Source organism: Boleophthalmus pectinirostris, unplaced genomic scaffold (genome assembly GCF_026225935.1).
Source record: "Boleophthalmus pectinirostris isolate CB_2022bp ecotype Guang Dong unplaced genomic scaffold, ASM2622593v1 HiC_scaffold_3, whole genome shotgun sequence".
Lineage (NCBI taxonomy): Eukaryota > Metazoa > Chordata > Actinopteri > Gobiiformes > Gobiidae > Boleophthalmus > Boleophthalmus pectinirostris.
In genome coordinates, this window is record NW_026571299.1 from 34,667,144 (window position 1) to 34,684,475 (window position 17,332).

The 17,332-nt window shown below is 38.9% G+C and overlaps 4 protein-coding genes across 6 annotated transcripts; 2 read left to right on the forward strand and 2 right to left on the reverse strand.

The window, feature by feature from the left end:
- Positions 1 to 1,447: 1,447 nt before the first annotated feature.
- slc25a34 (solute carrier family 25 member 34) lies at positions 1,448 to 6,006 on the reverse strand. Its single transcript, XM_020934203.2, has 6 exons — positions 5,638 to 6,006; positions 4,650 to 5,253; positions 3,162 to 3,227; positions 2,911 to 3,063; positions 2,255 to 2,389; positions 1,448 to 2,108 (listed from the first exon to the last, which is right to left on the reverse strand). Exons 2-6 carry the CDS (start codon positions 5,130 to 5,132, stop codon positions 1,926 to 1,928), a joined length of 1,020 nt encoding a protein of 339 aa, XP_020789862.1. The 5' UTR covers positions 5,133 to 5,253; positions 5,638 to 6,006; the 3' UTR covers positions 1,448 to 1,925.
- A 192-nt stretch (positions 6,007 to 6,198) lies between these two features.
- fbxo42 (F-box protein 42) lies at positions 6,199 to 11,057 on the reverse strand. Its single transcript, XM_020934186.2, has 10 exons — positions 10,854 to 11,057; positions 9,689 to 9,959; positions 9,431 to 9,547; positions 9,047 to 9,181; positions 8,529 to 8,682; positions 8,345 to 8,455; positions 8,170 to 8,266; positions 7,999 to 8,055; positions 7,797 to 7,913; positions 6,199 to 7,722 (listed from the first exon to the last, which is right to left on the reverse strand). Exons 2-10 carry the CDS (start codon positions 9,951 to 9,953, stop codon positions 6,676 to 6,678), a joined length of 2,100 nt encoding a protein of 699 aa, XP_020789845.1. The 5' UTR covers positions 9,954 to 9,959; positions 10,854 to 11,057; the 3' UTR covers positions 6,199 to 6,675.
- A 447-nt stretch (positions 11,058 to 11,504) lies between these two features.
- Positions 11,505 to 13,606, forward strand: LOC110168729 (SUZ domain-containing protein 1-like). 2 transcript variants are annotated; one of them, XM_020934217.2, is made up of 4 exons: positions 11,505 to 11,796; positions 12,000 to 12,049; positions 12,125 to 12,385; positions 12,463 to 13,606. In XM_020934217.2, exons 1-4 carry the CDS (start codon positions 11,746 to 11,748, stop codon positions 12,572 to 12,574), a joined length of 474 nt encoding a protein of 157 aa, XP_020789876.1. In that variant the 5' UTR covers positions 11,505 to 11,745; the 3' UTR covers positions 12,575 to 13,606. The 2 variants fall into 2 exon arrangements, with proteins under 2 accessions (XP_020789876.1, XP_055016761.1); XM_055160786.1 differs by lacking the exon at positions 12,000 to 12,049.
- An 84-nt stretch (positions 13,607 to 13,690) lies between these two features.
- Positions 13,691 to 17,139, forward strand: necap2 (NECAP endocytosis associated 2). 2 transcript variants are annotated; one of them, XM_055160784.1, is made up of 8 exons: positions 13,691 to 13,899; positions 14,483 to 14,583; positions 14,927 to 15,031; positions 15,121 to 15,202; positions 15,322 to 15,430; positions 15,506 to 15,653; positions 16,036 to 16,123; positions 16,200 to 17,139. In XM_055160784.1, exons 1-8 carry the CDS (start codon positions 13,805 to 13,807, stop codon positions 16,222 to 16,224), a joined length of 753 nt encoding a protein of 250 aa, XP_055016759.1. In that variant the 5' UTR covers positions 13,691 to 13,804; the 3' UTR covers positions 16,225 to 17,139. The 2 variants fall into 2 exon arrangements, with proteins under 2 accessions (XP_055016759.1, XP_020789867.1); XM_020934208.2 differs by having other exon boundaries at positions 13,697 to 13,899; positions 16,405 to 17,139.
- The last annotated feature ends 193 nt before the right edge of the window (positions 17,140 to 17,332 follow it).

Sequence of the window (17,332 nt, forward strand, 5' to 3'; positions counted from 1 at the left end):
CTGGCAAGTAATGACTTAAATTTACTGTTTTCAGAATCATTTTCACTGTTGGAAAACCATTATGGTTTAGAAAACAAAAAACAAAAAACAAACACACACACACACACACACACACACACACACACACTATTATCATTTTTATTGTGCAGGATGGTCACTTACCTGCACATCTGCCTAAAATGATGAACTCTTATTAAATTGCATAGTACAGATACTCCACATGCGCCAACAATCCCTTCAAAACACAAATGTTAATGATGGAAAAATACATTTTTTAAAAAACAGTAGAAGGAGTAGAAATTGATGTCCTTTGGACACACACAACAAAGTTAGGCTGCCTAACTCATAAGTCTGATATATTTTTTTAACCTCACTATTTGTCACTTCATACTTATTATGTTAGAAACTTGTCCACAACCACTTTAAACGAGCCCATACCATGCTAAACAGACTATAGTAACGTTCTGTTTTTTGGCTAAAAGGTTACATACTGGGGCTTTTATTAACTATTCCATTTTTACAAAACAATTTTTACATAAAAGTCACTTGAGCATTTCATGATTCCATGGAAAAAGAAAGTTAAGATCACACTTCGTGGTCTATTCCCCGTGGAGACAGATAAGTTTTTATGTCATACTGTGGAAGATTATAGCTAAACTAACAACACTTAGAGAGCAAGGTTTGTAAGGTTTGTAAGGAACAACACTTAAAGAGTAAGGTTTGTGCATCTGGCACAAACCTTACTTCTTACTTTTTTTTCAGTGCAATCAACATAACCACATTTAAAAATGTTTTAGTCTATTTGGCTAACAGGTTACTTACTGTGACTTTAACTGATTTGCATAAAAGAGACTTTGACATTTCAGCATTCATGACAAGAAGAATGTTTTTATACACCAAAAATAAGATTGAATTACCTTTTACCAGTTTACCAGACATACGTTTTAACATAATAAAAACAATGTTAAGGGGTCTGGATAATGTATAGGTATTGCAAAGGTTCCTGACCCAAGTTTAGAATGACAAACACACTGACTAAACATACCTTGTAGTAAGCAGTCAATAGGATTTAACTCTAACATCGGCCCAAATATCCATTTGAAAATGAAAAACATATTTCCTTGTAAGAGGAGCACAAAATTATTTCCTACTTATCGTTCAAAATTTCACCAGGTTAGAAACTACCTAACATTAACATTACTGAGCCCAGCCTTTAGTTGTGTGACATACTGTGGACATGTCTCTTTCTGTTCTGTCTTCTGTTGCATAGGGACCAAAGGTCAAAATCCTAAGGTCAAAATGGATTCAAATGTGATGTCATTCTGTCACATTCAAAACTGATTAACTTTCAGATTAATCACAATATAATGAGAGAGAACAGTTAAAATGAATATGGCCCCTCAATAACTTTTAAATAAAAAGGCTGTTTTTATAGAAAGATAATACATCCAATATATAAAAAACAATTTATTGTTGTCTTGGTTCCCAGAGTTAAAATATCAACAAACATATATCCCTTAATATATAAGGCATTTACAGCAGCTTTGAAAATCTACTTTTAAAAATAGATAATCTGTGTCCCTGAATATAATTAGTATCACTACAATAAACACATAAATACATATTAGATGTGTTACATTGAGACCAAAAGTTAAGAGTGTTTTTTATATGTCAGTGAATTGCATTCCACTTTCTTTTCTTTTCTCCCCCTGGGGGGACCCCGAAAAGCTGGAGGAAGATAATAGATCTTAAACCATTAACCAGATGAAACACCTACTGTACATGTTCACACATAAATAGCAAATTCTATAGAATATTTTAGCTGCCCCCTATCTAAATCCTTACCCTACACAATGTTAGGGCATTGCATGAACACAAACCACTGTGAAATGTCTAAATCCTATTTGACATATGCAGACTTCATTTTAGCTCCCTCCATGTTGGTTCTTCACAACCTGTTGTCTCATCATGTCCCAGAACACCATACTGAGCACTGTGTGGGGGGCTAAACGCAGAAAGACTGGTCCCATCCCTTTGTACAGCCCCAGGACACCCTCTGTTTGATACACTTTGAGCATACAGTCTGAAAATCCGTTGTACAGACGACCCTGGCAAATAAAAACAGATTTTTTCATAACACTGTATAAAAATGTGAAGTTATAAATCTTGTTTCATTTCATTTTTCTTTGTGTGAAAACAATCAAGATACTGAATACTATATGTATTCTATAATTTTGTAACAAAAATTCCTCACCCTTCGAAACTCGTCCACAGGCTGATTGTAGAGTCTTGTGCTGATGACATCAAATGGAGTCATAGAGATTGTCACGGCAACTCCACTGATCATAGCAGCAATCAGAGCAGTCAGAAATTTGCTTGAAGTAAACCACTAAGAGGGAGGAATTAGAGAAATATTTGTTAATAAAGCTTTTCAATTTTAATAACTAAATTCACCATTGCTACTCATGCAAAATTAACCATCTGAAACAAAAAGGTCAAGAAGAACACTTAATGAGCCTCCCCAGAGTAATGGAAAATAAGGCAAAAATCATTTTAAAATGAGCAGTGCACTCCTTGAGGCAAGGAACAGTGTAAAAATATAAACATAAAACAAGGCCCTTTTATTTACTGATAAAATGACACATGTTAGTGGAATTTATCAGAGGGTACAAACTTAATAACAATTCTACACTATATTATAAACAACCTGTAAGAGGGAGTGTACATTGAGAAACTAAACCTATAGTCACTAAAACACCATCAATGCCATCTGGTGGTGCCCCACCTGATACAATTCACTCCTCTTATCCAATCTTGAGTCTGTCCTTATTGACTCATGAAGTCTGCTGTGTTTTGCAAACCGGACACTTTGTCACTGACATGTTCTTGAGCTCATGAATAGTTTCCTACCTGGCTCTGTGACACCCATTCCTTGGCAGAGGTGAAGGTGGCAAGTTGAGCAGCTGATCCAACCATCACTCGAGGCACTGCCCCGTTAACGCCTCTCCAAAGACCAATCAGGCCTTCTCTTCGATAGATAGTTACAAAGGCATCTGACACACCCTAGGGAGGGACAAAAATTGCAAACAGTCTTGTGGCTTAGATCATTTCTCATTTGAATATCCAGTTGTATAATACTGAAATTCTTAGGGATTTCTTACTAAATGGTTGTGCTGGTGTCCAACGGCTATTGCTTGCACACTCTGAGCCTGCAGATGTGTCTTAACCTGTGGAAGGAGATAAAAAAGATTTATGTTTAACTGTCAATAGCTAAACTAAAACTAGGATTCCACCATTCAGGATAACAGTGACTAACAAAATATCATATTTTGACTTTAAAACACCAAGATGTTTTACAACAAAGACAGCAACATCTTTAAATTAATATGTAAAAAAATATAAACAAGATTTCTCTAATTAAAAAATTTCATAATTCTGTTTTTTCCAGAAACCTTCAGTCATCACATTTCAAACTTTGGTTAAAAATGTATTTTAAAAATCTAAATGTAGAATAAAAATAAATAATTGTTTGACTAGTCCACTAATAAAAAAAATATAGCTGACCAGTAAATAGCAGTTGCAGTTCTAGTGAGTAGGAATGGGACTAATATACATCAATGCACCTAACAAATATTCAATAATGAAAGTAGCTAACACAAGACACTGTTAGAAGACATAAGACACCACCTGTAATGGACATGTCCAAGAAAAACGCAGTAAAGGGACAAGCTATATTTAGTGGTTTGATTATAAACCAACACACAATCATGAGAATACTAAAGGCGTTAACTAAGAAGGAAAACACTGTGGAGCTATATTTGGGGTGTTTATGAATAAGAAATAATAACAACAACAACATTAAAAATCTAAATAAAATATATGATTTTGTATTTGACATTGAGACCATTGTTGACAAGCCTAACTCCTATTATATTTCCCCTCATGACCTCAATCCAGAAAAAAATAGACTTAGACATTTGACACTGTTTTGACCCTGTGTCCTTACAATATGTTTATGCTCATTAATGCCTATAACGCCAAGATCAAATGCTGGTTTTTCAAAATAACATATGAATGGCATGCAAGTATGCAATCAGATATATATTTATAATAAACCAGCAGAGTAACTGGAGATTTTCTTGCAAATATTATAGAAATGTTTATCCACCTTTTGGAACAACAAGGACTACATTTTTCACAATTTCAAGTATTGTTTGCCCTTTCTTTATGAGGAATTTAAAGCATGCTTACTTGACACGCTAGTATTTTCTGCCCGCAAGGTAACTCTAAATAACTAGTAATTATAATGAAGAGTGCTTGACGTAGGGCTAAAGGATTTGCTATTTTATGACAAGTATTATTACAATTAGATCTTCAGTGTATGTTCTAATAATAGGATTCTGTTCAACATCAACATATTTGAAATATTTTACAAATCTTAACTACAGGGTTAGAGGTTTTGATGCAGAATAACACTGAATACTTAGTTGTTTAAGAAAAACTTGCAGCCTTATTAATTGGCTAATTGTGTCCATTCAAAGCAGCATTAGTTTGATTTAACATTTGAATTAAAAAAAAAAAATTATTTGGTATTCTTAACCAAAAGGTTAATAGTACAAATACTGGACATTTGTCTTGCATGGACTCACTAGATATGCCGGAGATGCAATAAAGGCACCCAGAGCTCCACAGGCAGCTCCTGACACAAGGCTACCTCCATAAAAAGAGGTGATTCCCAAAGCTTCACAGTATGAATATGATCCCAGCCTCATTCCATTCATTACTCCTTGGTAAATCAATCCCACAGACAAGCCCTTCTGCAGCCCCTTCACCCCATCCGTCCGCCCCACCACCCACAGTGCCTGCAGCACCCCTCTGTAGTGTCTTTGATAGGACCCCCGGGCACAGAGTTCTCCTTGAAGCTGAAGTCGAGTCTTGACCACCTCAAGAGGGTTTGTGAATACACAGGCAGTGCAGCAGGCCAGTGCACCTAGTGCAAAGTCCAGAGGAGGCCAGACGGCTGGAGGGGGCTGTGATGGACCAAACACGCCATGGTGAACAGGGGTTACGGCGGACACCATCCTGCAAGGAGGCTCTTTAGATGAATGGCTGAAAAGCTGAGCACTGGTCATCCCTTAGATATCTCCAGACTTTCAAACTTTGGACCATGGAGTGCTGTGCCGTCATACAAAATCCATTTTGTATCAGTCCTGTTCCCCAAGTCAGTCACAAAAGTCATCAGTGACTACACACCTATAAAAGCAAAAGAATTATGAGTCCCCAGTTTATTTGTTTGTTTTTTTTCCACAAAGAAAAAAAGGAGCATGTGTTTCAAAAAGTGTAACAATTACATGGGTGGAGATCAGGTATAAAATTACATAACATAACTTGCTAGAAAAAGGGCAGTTAAATTGAGCTACGCTACATTAAAATGTGTGTTGAGAATGTATTTTCGCACACTACAGTATAATATCCAGTATGGGTCAAAGTTTCATACAAGATGCAACTCCTACCAGTTCTATGCAATTTTACAAAAATGCATAAACCACAGCCTGCTTTAGACCTGAGGCACAGACTTTACAATCTGCAACATGCGTCAATACTATATTATGACATATTGTATATATTTGAACTTACTTTGTTTTGTGATCCAGTTCAGATCCATTTCTCTTCCCTTTCCTCATTGTAAACATGTGTTCTCAGCAAATTCATTGTCAAAGTCTCCTCCCACTGTCCCGCTCAGAGCCAATACCAACGCAGTGCTGTCTGACACCTCACATATGCCTGGATATAGGCGAATCAAATGGCCTCTTTCTCAGCTGCCCCTGCTCTGCTCCTATAGAATTTCTCTGGGTAAAAGGTTATTGTTGGTCAGAGTGGGGAGGGTGGAGAAGCTGCAAAAAAGACCCAGATCCAGGATGGGGTTAGGGACCTTGAGAGAGTATGGCCTTTTTCTGAATGATGTAAATGTGACTGAAAAGATCTAGCAGAAAAATGTTGAAATTGTTTGGGAAAAATTAACTGAATTTTGAAATTACCACAATTTTCTAATCAAATCTAAGAAACGGTCAATCTCAAAGTCTCATCCCAGTAACTTAAAACTAATATTATTGTGAGTAATAGAATAGTAACCTACAATTACTTCTGTATAGACCTTCAACCAGATACCAACCAAATGACTTGAGAATGGAGCCAGAACAGACATGGAGGCCTTTATTGTTTAACTATGTTGATATAGTACAGTGCCACCGCTCATGGCCCCCTACACACAGTAGTCAACCTTTAACCACCGCCGAGCACACTCACACACACTCACACTTGTAAATGTAAACTTTGCAGGCTGAAAGAGTGATACAAAAAAGCAAAAGGAGTTGTACGTCAACAACAAGTTTCATCTTTTTAAAGTCCAGACAAGGGGTACAACAAAAACAGGAAGTGTTACAGTATGGTTGATCATTGTTTGAAACAATAATGTTCTCTTTAACACCTAAAGGTCAATCAAAGTGTGACTGGAGAGTTTGATTTTGTACGTTTATCATAGGCAGATGGAGAATTACCTAACAATATTGTAGTCCTTTTCCGTAATCCTTAACTTTTGAAAAAGGCCTTAGGTGTCAGTTCCCTTATCCTGTCACTAGGTGGCATGTCAGTCTTCCAGTTGTCACTTTAGCTGCATTACCTTTTAGCACGCACAAAGTACAAGGCATTAGTTTTAGGGTAGTACTTCACGTTCTGCTTTTTGTCCATTAGACCTCCAAAGATAATGAGCTCTCCCCTGCCCTGTACAACAGTGTGCAAACTGGTCTCAGGAGGTCCTGTCACTGCAGCGGGAGTACCGTTTCCATAAACTCGCCAGGACACCACAGCAGCAGACTTGGCCCTGGATACATCCAATACATACATCTGCATAGGCTTGCAGTTAAGTGACTGATAAAGAGGCTTGCCTACATTTAGGCTTTGAGGCGGGTGGTGTCCAAGCCGCCGTGCAATAGGTGGGATAGCATGTCCATCAGCTGCAGCTGCCTGTGGGGGGCTGTGGGAGGAAGGAGGAGTTCCCGGAGGACCAGCTACTCCACTGCTTCCTGCAGATGCTCCATGATTCTGGAGCGAAGATGCAGAGGATGAAGTAGGTGCAGAGGAGGAGAGCACAGAGGACTTGTTTTTGACAGCCTCCAGGCCTCGCCGGAGAGCAGCGGGAGACACAGCGCCCGGAGGAGTGCGTGGAGACCCTGAAGGAGGGGTGTGCAGACCATTGGTAGTGGCCACCTCAGGGTGATGGGAGACAGAAGGGGGAGACTCCCATCCATAGTCTGTGGGGGCAGGTGGATGAAGGCGAAGGGGTGGAGATGAAGCCTGGGCCGGGCTGCTACGTGGAGGTGGGGAGGCGCCGTTCAACAGAGGGGCAAGTGGAGGACTGTCTGGAGCTTGTAAAGGAGAGGCCTGTTGTGATGAAGAGGGACTTCCTTCTTTGGCACTTCCTCTGGCTGAAGGCCGAGGTCGCAATGTGCCCCAGCGACCATTCACACAGGGAGCTTCTTCTATAGCTCCCAGTACCACCCCAGCTGCCCCACTGCGTACAGGAGACTGCGAGCGCAGCGAGGGAGGCTCGGGGCCCAGTGGGGCAGGTGTGGCACTTATAGGGGACGGCCGAGAATTAAGACTTGGACTGAGAGGTGCACGACCTGATGGAGCCTGGGAGAAAACCACCACACACTGGCCCACCTAGGAAAACAGAGGAAAATCATTCTGACTTCGTTTAGTAACTTCACTGACAGTAACATATGAGTTGATCGTACTTTACAAGCTGGATGGCACCAAAGTTCAGGGGCACCATGGTCCTCATTTTCCACTTGAAGCTGTTGCCACCTCCATGGTGGTGTACCCATGTGGAGGAGCCAGGCATCTTTAAGAAGCTGAAGGAAAGGTGTCACATGGTTACACTTGCAAGAGAAATCAGACACAATAAATTTAAAAAAGACAACAAATACCAAGACTTACTGCATTTGGACCACCACAGCCTCCCAAAATGAGTAATGTCTGATCATCAATCACAATCTAGCGAGATGAAAAAAATCTATTAGAATTTTGTTTATAATATAGTAAGGATATATAATGATGCATATAATGATATAATATGATATGATAATAGAACATTAGATGCGTATTTACTTGGGACTGGCCTCCTCGAGGGTGTGGTGAAGATCCAGAGATGGGTGGCTTTGACCATGACCACTGCTCTAGATCCAAAACCCAAACTTCATTGCTCCTACAAAAACCAAATCCAAACAATCATTATTTTAAACATCTGTGTGGTGCAATAAAATGTAAAATATGGTCTTTTTACATTTGCCGAGCTCCTAAGGATCCTCCAAAAACCACCATTGTGTTTCCTATTACAGATGAAGAGTGGCCTGCCATAGGTGGAGGTCCATGTGTTGTTACTATACAGTTCCACCTGATACAAAGGAAACAGATTATAAATAAAGTTGCATACATGAAAATTGTGCTTTGTGGGTTAGGTTCCTCACCAGTTCTTTGAAGGAGAATAGGTGTGAATTTCATCAAAGAAGCGCTCTGGCTGATGGAGTGGATATGGACTGGGTCGTGTCCATCCACCAAACAGGACCAGCAGGTCTTTGTGCATTACTAAAGTAGCTCCGGCTTTAGGAGAAGGATATGACCCTGTAAAATTAAATTATTTAGCAATAACATTGGCTCCCAAAGTGGTCTTAAAGGTGCATTGTGTTGTCTTTTTGGTTGTGGGTCTGTCAACTGCTTGTTTCTATGGACATGCAATTGCTCTGCCTGGAATTAATTCCTCAGTATGACATTAAAACAACCCTACCTTACATTTAACCAATTACAGTTGGTTTTATAGCAAGATAAAACTGTCCTGACCTGTAAATTAATCTGGTTTGGCCTCCATGAAGACGTTTAAATATCATGCTGTGAAACATTTAAGACAAAGCAATAACATCACCATAGAGAAAAACATTCAATGGACCCTCCACCAGAAAAGCGCACTTTAATATTTCTAACATACAACCTGAAGCTAAAGGACGGATCCACTCTTTGCTGTTAAGATCAAGTCTCCATAAGTCATTAAAGGCAGCATTGCAGCTACTCTGGGTGCAGCCCCCAAACACGTACATGGACTGGTTTGAGTCATAGTAGCAAGCACCTGCAACAACAAAAATTTAAGCATTCATAAACCTTGTACATCACCTCTCCTGTGGGACCCATCATGTTTGTGATGATTTGTGATGATTTTAAATTTGGAGATGTGTTCACCCATCTTACTGTTTGATTTCAGATAATTCATTTAAAAATGCTGAGTTCAATAACTGCTTCTCTGCTAGAATATGTTCACGGAAAATTAATTCACCTGCCAAATATATTAATTTAATACATATTGTATTTTTATACTTACTGTGTGAAAAGCGTTGGGTGATTGGAGTTCCTGGATATGGGTATGTCCTACTTTCCCATTGGATATTTCCCTCCTGAACTGCCCTCAGAAAACCATGGTAGCACTGATAAGCAACACCTACATTCGAAAAGGTGAAAAACAAAAGAGGCAAAATCTGGATGTAGACTTGGAATTGAACATCAGAAACATCTGAAACATCAGATCAAACTGATATTTTAGGTTGTATACTACTAACTAGTCAGCTAACTAAATGCATACCTTTAATGAGGCGGTACCACTGCTTACAAACAAGTGCCGCAGTTTTTTGCTCTTGGTACGGTGATAAGAATGACAAAATATATTCCAGCACTTCCTCTGGTAACTCCAACATTGTCCTACCGCCTCCTTTGGCAAAAGTGTCCATGTTCCCCACTTTCCTGTATGACCCTGTATTTTCCTCTGTTATCCCAGCAGGCTCAGTACCACTGTCCTCGGTATCCATGGCAACAAAGCATCCATCCTCATTGTCAGGAGAACGGGACATTATTGTCTGCAAGGACAGTGGAAATATGTAAACACTGTTAGCATACATGTACACAAACCATGTTTCCATTACCCTTATATTAGTAGTTTTATTACAGTTAGTGATATTACAGTTCTCTGACACAACTACAGGAACTCAGTTGAACAACTGTATAATGTTAATGTTACAATACTATAGACAATAAAATATTAACAACATCATAGGGACGATGACACTGCAAAGCTCCATCTTAAAATATGATGAAATGAACTATTTGTTTATTGCCACAGGCTGTGATACAATTATATTTTCTGACCATTGTATTAAATGGGTGGTGCCCTTTCTAGAAGAGTTGATTCCGTGTCGTACCATCCCAATCACAGTGTAATGTAATGAAATGAAATGACATAATGCTATTGGGAATTAGCATCCTATGCTATCTGCCAATAATATTGCCCTTACTGTTGGCGCATCAAGAGAAGGATTTTTGAAAACGTCTAGTTTGTAGACAGTCAGTGACTGTTTTTGACTGATGTTTAAATAGTTTGAAATTGTATAGTCTATAATGCACGCGAGTTTGATACGACGAGCACGACAGCTAACGCTAGCTAGCACTAAGGGTCCTGTGGCTAACACTGTACCACAAATAATATTTTCTCTGGAAAGCTTACTTTAACAACACATTCACGCAAAGGCAGTTTGGAAAACGAGGCCATTAAAAAGGTCCATTTTAAGCCCTCCACCTGCTGACTCTGAGCAACAGAGCTGAAGGATGTGCATCCTTGTCCACTGCTGATAATCTGTGCTAACGTTGAGCAGGAGGCAGGAGCTGTTAATTAGCTTTTCTTGTGTTAAAAGCTCCATCAGTATGTTTCACAATTCATCAACAATATTCCATTGGTGTGACTCCGTTGGTAATACCTTTGCTTGTAACGTAGTCGTTTTATTCGTTCAGCCTCTCCTCTTCTGCCCAGTATCAGCTCCAGAGGCTCTGCAGCAGCCTCCAAACTGTCGCCATCTTTCGCTCCGTGAAGCTCCTCCACCGCCCGCCTCTCGACCACAGCGACCTTCCGCTCCACCGCGGGGCCAGGGTGGGTCCAGCACCCAGCAGGACGAGGGCCACCGGTAGCACATTAAAAGCACATAATTTTACCAGTAAAGTAAACACCAAGTTTGTTTTCTTAAAGTAAACATTAATCCAGCCTTAAACACAAGACATGAAAAGTTAGTTTTAATGAATGCAACATTTTATTGATAGAAGTACTAGAATAAAATACGTTGGTCACATGGATCCAGAAAACTTTCTATGTCCATGTTTTCGGCATCATGAGAATAGACCACTTTTATATTTTGAATTTACTTGTGGTGTTTATTTATCCGTCTGCACACTTTTGTATTTTGAATGTACTTGTGCTGTTTATTTTGCTCATTAAATCACCTCTTTTAAATGCATATTTTTGTTTTAATTCTTTGGCAAACAAACAGTACATAAATTTAACCTGAAAAAAAAAAACAGATTCATGATGCCATCAGCCTTTTACTTTTATTCCTTTTATACCGGGGATCACGTGACGTCCGATTTAAAGCAACAGGACGAACTCAAGCGCTTCGAGCGAGGATTTGTCTGACAGGCTAGCCACCACAACAAATCGACTTAAAGAAGGAAATGTGTACAACTGACGATTAACTGTTACAATATACCATTCACAACCCACCTAACTTTTGTCCAGCGTCATTGACATTTGTTCATCACGTCATTGAAGGTAAATTTTCCATTTGCTAAAGGGGCTAGCAGCTCCCAAACCTGTTAAACATGGACGATGAAGATGTTGCGGATAGCTGGGAAGAGGCGGCGGACAGTGGGGTAAGCTCTTTACATGATGTGATTCACAGTTTAAAGCTTGTACTATCATCTAGTCTGTAGACTCTTCTCTTCTGCTTGCAAATGTTAAGCTGGTTCTATAGTTGAAACTGCTGTGTATTTGGGCCTTGTATAACTTAGTTGTTATGGTCCACTGTCTCTGTGTTCGTACTGATGTTTTGATACTTGTATGATTTTGTCTATAGGAAATAGAGAGAAGACTTGAAGCAAAACTCAAGATAAATCAGGAAGCTAAGTGAGGAAGTTGCATTTGATCGTGACTTGACTGCAACTGTATTTCTTGACATTTTCTATTTTTTCACTCTTGCAGGAAAGCTACTTCAAAGAGCTCTCCAATGCGAACTGCCATTGTGATTCAAGATGACTCTCTCCCTGCAGCACCCCCACCACAAATTAGGATTTTAAAGCGTCCTACAAATAACGGCACATCCAGCAGCTCTGCTTCTTTTTCACGTCCCCAGCAGACAAAGACATTAGCCCAACGTGAGGCAGAGTATGCTGAAGCTCGGAGAAGGATTTTGGGGAGCGCTTCATCAGAGGAAACTCCTCAGGACAATTCCTCCCAGGACAGGTAAAATAATACTGCTTTTGACAGTCTCCTAAAGTTTAATTGTTGTAATAGAATATTACTAACTTTTGCCCCTACAGGCCCGCTCGTTTGAATGTACAGCAGCAATCAGAACAGACTCGACCAAACAATAACATTATTCGGCAGCCCACTGGTCCAGATGGTACAACTGGCTTTCGGCTTTGCAGATAAGGGAGTTCTCCATAAGGAGCTGGCATTTCCCGGAGCTCTTTAAGGGTAACAGAGAGGTGTGGTACTGCAAAATGGACAAATAACTTCAGAGACATGAAAGGCTTGTGTAAAGTCTGAGCGTCCACACTTCTCCCTGACTCTGGGCCCTGTTCTCTGTGGAGGGTCTTCAGCGATCAGCTGGCTGCTTGGATCCTTCGTGTGCCACTGTGACCTCCTCACACTGTGATAAATTCAGTAAACCAAGAGGTGACCCAGGACCAGATTAAAGCACGATGCTTCTTTCTCTGAAGGCAGCACAGGAAAAGATTTTCCTGAAGAAGAGTGGAGCGAATTAGGCTGTAGTCCACCACAAGATGATGAGGATCAGATAAAAGTGTGAACATGTGGAGTCATGAACTGTATGGCTAAAAGGTATAATTGGTTTAAAATATGTTTTTAAAAGAACTCCTAGATTGCTGAGGTTGACCCAAACATGGCTGCTCCACTGCTTGTAAGGGCCTTTATTTATTGGGACATGAGCAGTGGCCAAAGATGACAGGAGGGCAGGCTGTAATCCTGGCTTCCATCAGCAATAATGAACTCATTCATTTTAATAGTTCTTCTGTTTTCTTCAGGATCACATGCACATTCTGGGAACATCACTTTCCCTGTATTTTATGTTTTAAATGCAGTATGTCTGACTAAATATTTGATCCCTTTAGATATGATGCATCAGATTTGCTAGAATATTAACATAACCCATGTCCTTTTAAGGGTAAAGTCAAATGTCTTATAGCGTGGTTCTGATCTTTGATGTCTGGTGCAGACTCTAAATGCCTTACAAACCTGTGCATTGTAAGTTACACGTAGTGGTCCTAAATGGACTCTAACGTCCCATGTGCTTTTTCACTAGTATTTGGAGTGTGTGACAGCTCTCCTTTACTGTTGCAGATCTCAACATGAATGCCATTACAATATTAACTGACATGATTGTGATAAACTGTTGTCTTAGTTGAACACACAACTATCCTTTAATACATTTGCTATCAAAAACCTAAAGTGAAGTCGATTTACCACGCACCAAAAAAAAAAAAAAAAAAAAAAAAGGGGGTGTTGAAAGCCTCGTCCAGTCGGTCTGAGGAGCTTCCTCGCCAGTCGGGGCGCTGTCGGGACCAGGCAGCGCGTCGGTTTCAGCTCCAGGCGAGGTGATAAAAAGTCGGAAGTTGTTTGTAGTTGGTAAAACTTCATAAAATGGCAGAAGACAGTAGTTATGAGTCTATTTTATGCGTGAAGCCCGAAGTTCATGTCTATCGCATTCCACCAAGGGCTTCTAATCGCGGATATCGGTAAGATGGGTGCTACTAAAAATACTGAAACATAAGAGTGACGGTGACAAGTACGCTGTCAGCTAATTCAACAGGCAGCCTCCTATTATCCAACTACTCTTGAGTTTATCACGAGTACTATCACTGGGCCAGTCAATGCTTGTTACTGTTCGTCATATCAATTATTGGACAGAACCGTTTTGCACTACTCGATGTTAAATTGGTCAATTTTATTCACATTTCGATATTTGGGAACATCATGTGATCAAGAGAGGGGCTGGTCAATGCGCGTACTGTGGGCTCAGGTGCCAGATGGCCCCAGTCTATGCCACTGTCTAGTCTCGTTTGTGGAAATAAAATGAATAAAACCTCATCATTTAGACATAAAGTTTTTTTTAATAGAGCTACAAAAATACAAGCTTATAAAAGTTTTATACGTATTGAATGGCATTTACACAATCAGACTGCCTTAAAATTGGGGAGGACAAGTCTACAGTAGAATTTCACTTCCTCTTTTTTGAAAAGTAGATTTGTGATGCTTAACCACATTCACTGCTTCATCAACTTCATGTGTGTGTGGTATGAATAATATATGCCTCTCCAGGGCTGCAGACTGGAAACTAGACGAACCTGCATGGAGTGGAAGGATGAAAATTACAGCAAAGGGCAAAATGGCTTTCATCAAACTAGAGGACAAGAACACAGGTAAAAGAATAATACTAATAATAATGCATAATCAGTAATACCTTTTGCTATATATTCCTGTGTGTCTTCCATGTATAATATTAAGAACTTGATATGTTGTCCACTTAGAACGACCCAGAACACAGACAGAAGGTGAAAGTTACAACCACTCATAGAGCATAACGGAAATATTTTTGCACATATAAAATGAACATGAATAAATGAATAACTAAATTTTCACCAAAAAGTCAGCTATGGCCTTATAATTCTAACCTTTGTTATTTAAGTCATTTTTGGTTGGCTAAGTCTTATACCAGATTTAACATATTATTTATATTGCCTCTGGTCTATGTGTGGTAAACAGGAGAGCTGTTTGCACAAGCACCAGTTGATCAGTATCCAGGTGTTGCAGTTGAAGCTGTGACAGACTCGAGCAGATATTTTGTGGTCCGGATAGATGATGGCAATGGTGAGAGTAACATTTTTGTTCCAAGCATGCTTTCAAATGTATGTCAAAGTTAGTGCAGGACTTCCTGACTATTATGATATATTTTTAAGGGCGTCATGCTTTTATTGGAGTTGGTTTTGCTGATAGAGGAGATTCATTCGACTTCAACGTTGCATTACAAGACCATTTTAAGTAAGCTTTCTCTATTACTGAGTATCTAATGTGGAATATGAAGTCATTTGCACAGTGCAAATTGAATTGAATAATTGAATCATTTCAGTAGTAGTTGATGCTTGTGTGTATTTTCAAAGGTGGGTGAAACAAGAAGGTGAACTTGCAAAACTAGAAGCCTCCCAAAGTAATGCACCAAAGCTTGATCTGGGATTTAAAGAAGGACAGACGATTAAGATCAGCATTGGAGTAAGCATTAAGTTATTAATTAGTCATGATAAATAATAAGATCAAGTAAATACTCAATAGCAATCTTTGTGACAGAACATAAAGAAAAAGGATGGAGGTGCAGCCAAATCACGGCCTGCGGGTGGGGGTCTCTTGCCCCCTCCACCTGGGGCCAAAGTAGGAGGAGGCATCATCCCGCCTCCTGTCAGTCAACACTCCGCTCCAGTTGTCCAAACCAACACTGGTAATTACAACTCCCAAAACATAATTTTAAACCATGAGTGAGGAACATGGCTCTGTTTGAATATTTAAAAAGATACAGGGTCCTTAGCGTTAGAATTATTAATTCATCTGTGAAAATATTTTGACAAATTTATGATGGGACAAATTTATAATCATTATTTTGTGCTATTTTTACCTACTAATTGTAAAAAAGTAAAGTATCATGTTTATTATACAGCTCAAATAAGACTAAGAGGAAGAAAATTAATGTATACACCTGCTAAATTCACATGCCCACCAAAATCAATTATCTGATTTGTGGATATTTAACATTATTTAAATGACATGATAATAATTGACTATTAATAATTAAATGGTGGTATTAATTACATATGTTTCTTCAGCCACTCTTCTAGACGTTGCTTCCCCTGTTTCCAATGCACCTCAGGCCAGCTCAGACCTATGGGGAGATTTTGCATCAGCAGGCTCCAAGTAAGACATGTACTAGTACATCTCAAAAAATGTGAATATCAGGAAAAGGTTCCATATTTTTTGTCTTTCATTTCAGAAAGTCAGATCCAGATATTATGTAGACTCATGACACAACGAGTGAAGCTTTCAAGTTTCATTCTTTGTCTGTGTCACTTTTTCATCATTTTCAAATTTTGATTTAGTATAGATTTTAGCATAGATTTAGTATTCTTCCATCATGACATGTGCTCATTTGTTTTGTTTTTTGCTCCCTGATCACCACTTTCCATTTTCCTCCCCAGCTCCAGTAAAGACCCTGTTCAGTCTGGATGGGTGCAGTTTAGCTGAGCCCTGTTACAAATACATGCACACACTCGGGCTCCATACATTCCTAGGACAAGGTGACAGAGGAAACTGGACATGCACTTGTTTGTATCAAAACACTCACAACACACTGCTGAACAACTCCATAAACATGTACAGATTTTTATTTTTATTTTTTTTTTACATATCCCATATTAACACTTTGGCAGGTCTGATCATGACCTGTCCACTTTCTAATGTTTGAAGGGAATCAGTATGTAGTTTAATTTAAGAGAAAATGAATTTTGTTTTGTTTTGTTTTTCATCTTTGTCTCTGTCACAGCTTAGTAATGCTTTTATTTTATAGTCATTTATTCTTTTATGGCAGACGTACAATTTCTCCTGCAACAGTGATAATTGCATCTTTTATTTATAGTCTACTTTTTGACGTGTATCCAAATCTGAGAATGTATTTCTCGAAATCACCAAATCACTGTCAAATACTAAAATATTTTGTAGGAAAATAGGAATTATAACGCCTTACCTACATGTATTTGTCTACATTGATCAAATATGTTCTTTTTCTTTTGTTTTTGTGGCTTTTAACCAATTTGAAGTGTCTTTTGAGAACAATCAATTAAGTGCCTTTCAAGATTACTCTAAGAAAATTATATAATTTTATCATGTTGTAAATAAACTATATATTTCATTAAACTCTTGTTATATCTTGTGAACTGCCTTTGTTTTTGTTTTGTTACCTTCTGTTAATATAATTGGGGTAACTCAGTATTGCTACAAATGAAGAGGTCTTTCTGTTGTATATTACAAACACTGACAGTTTTATTGCAAAAAGGGAATAACAATGTTTCATATAAAGCTTGTGGACTTTTACATTGTCATACAACAGATTACTTTGTATGTAATTAC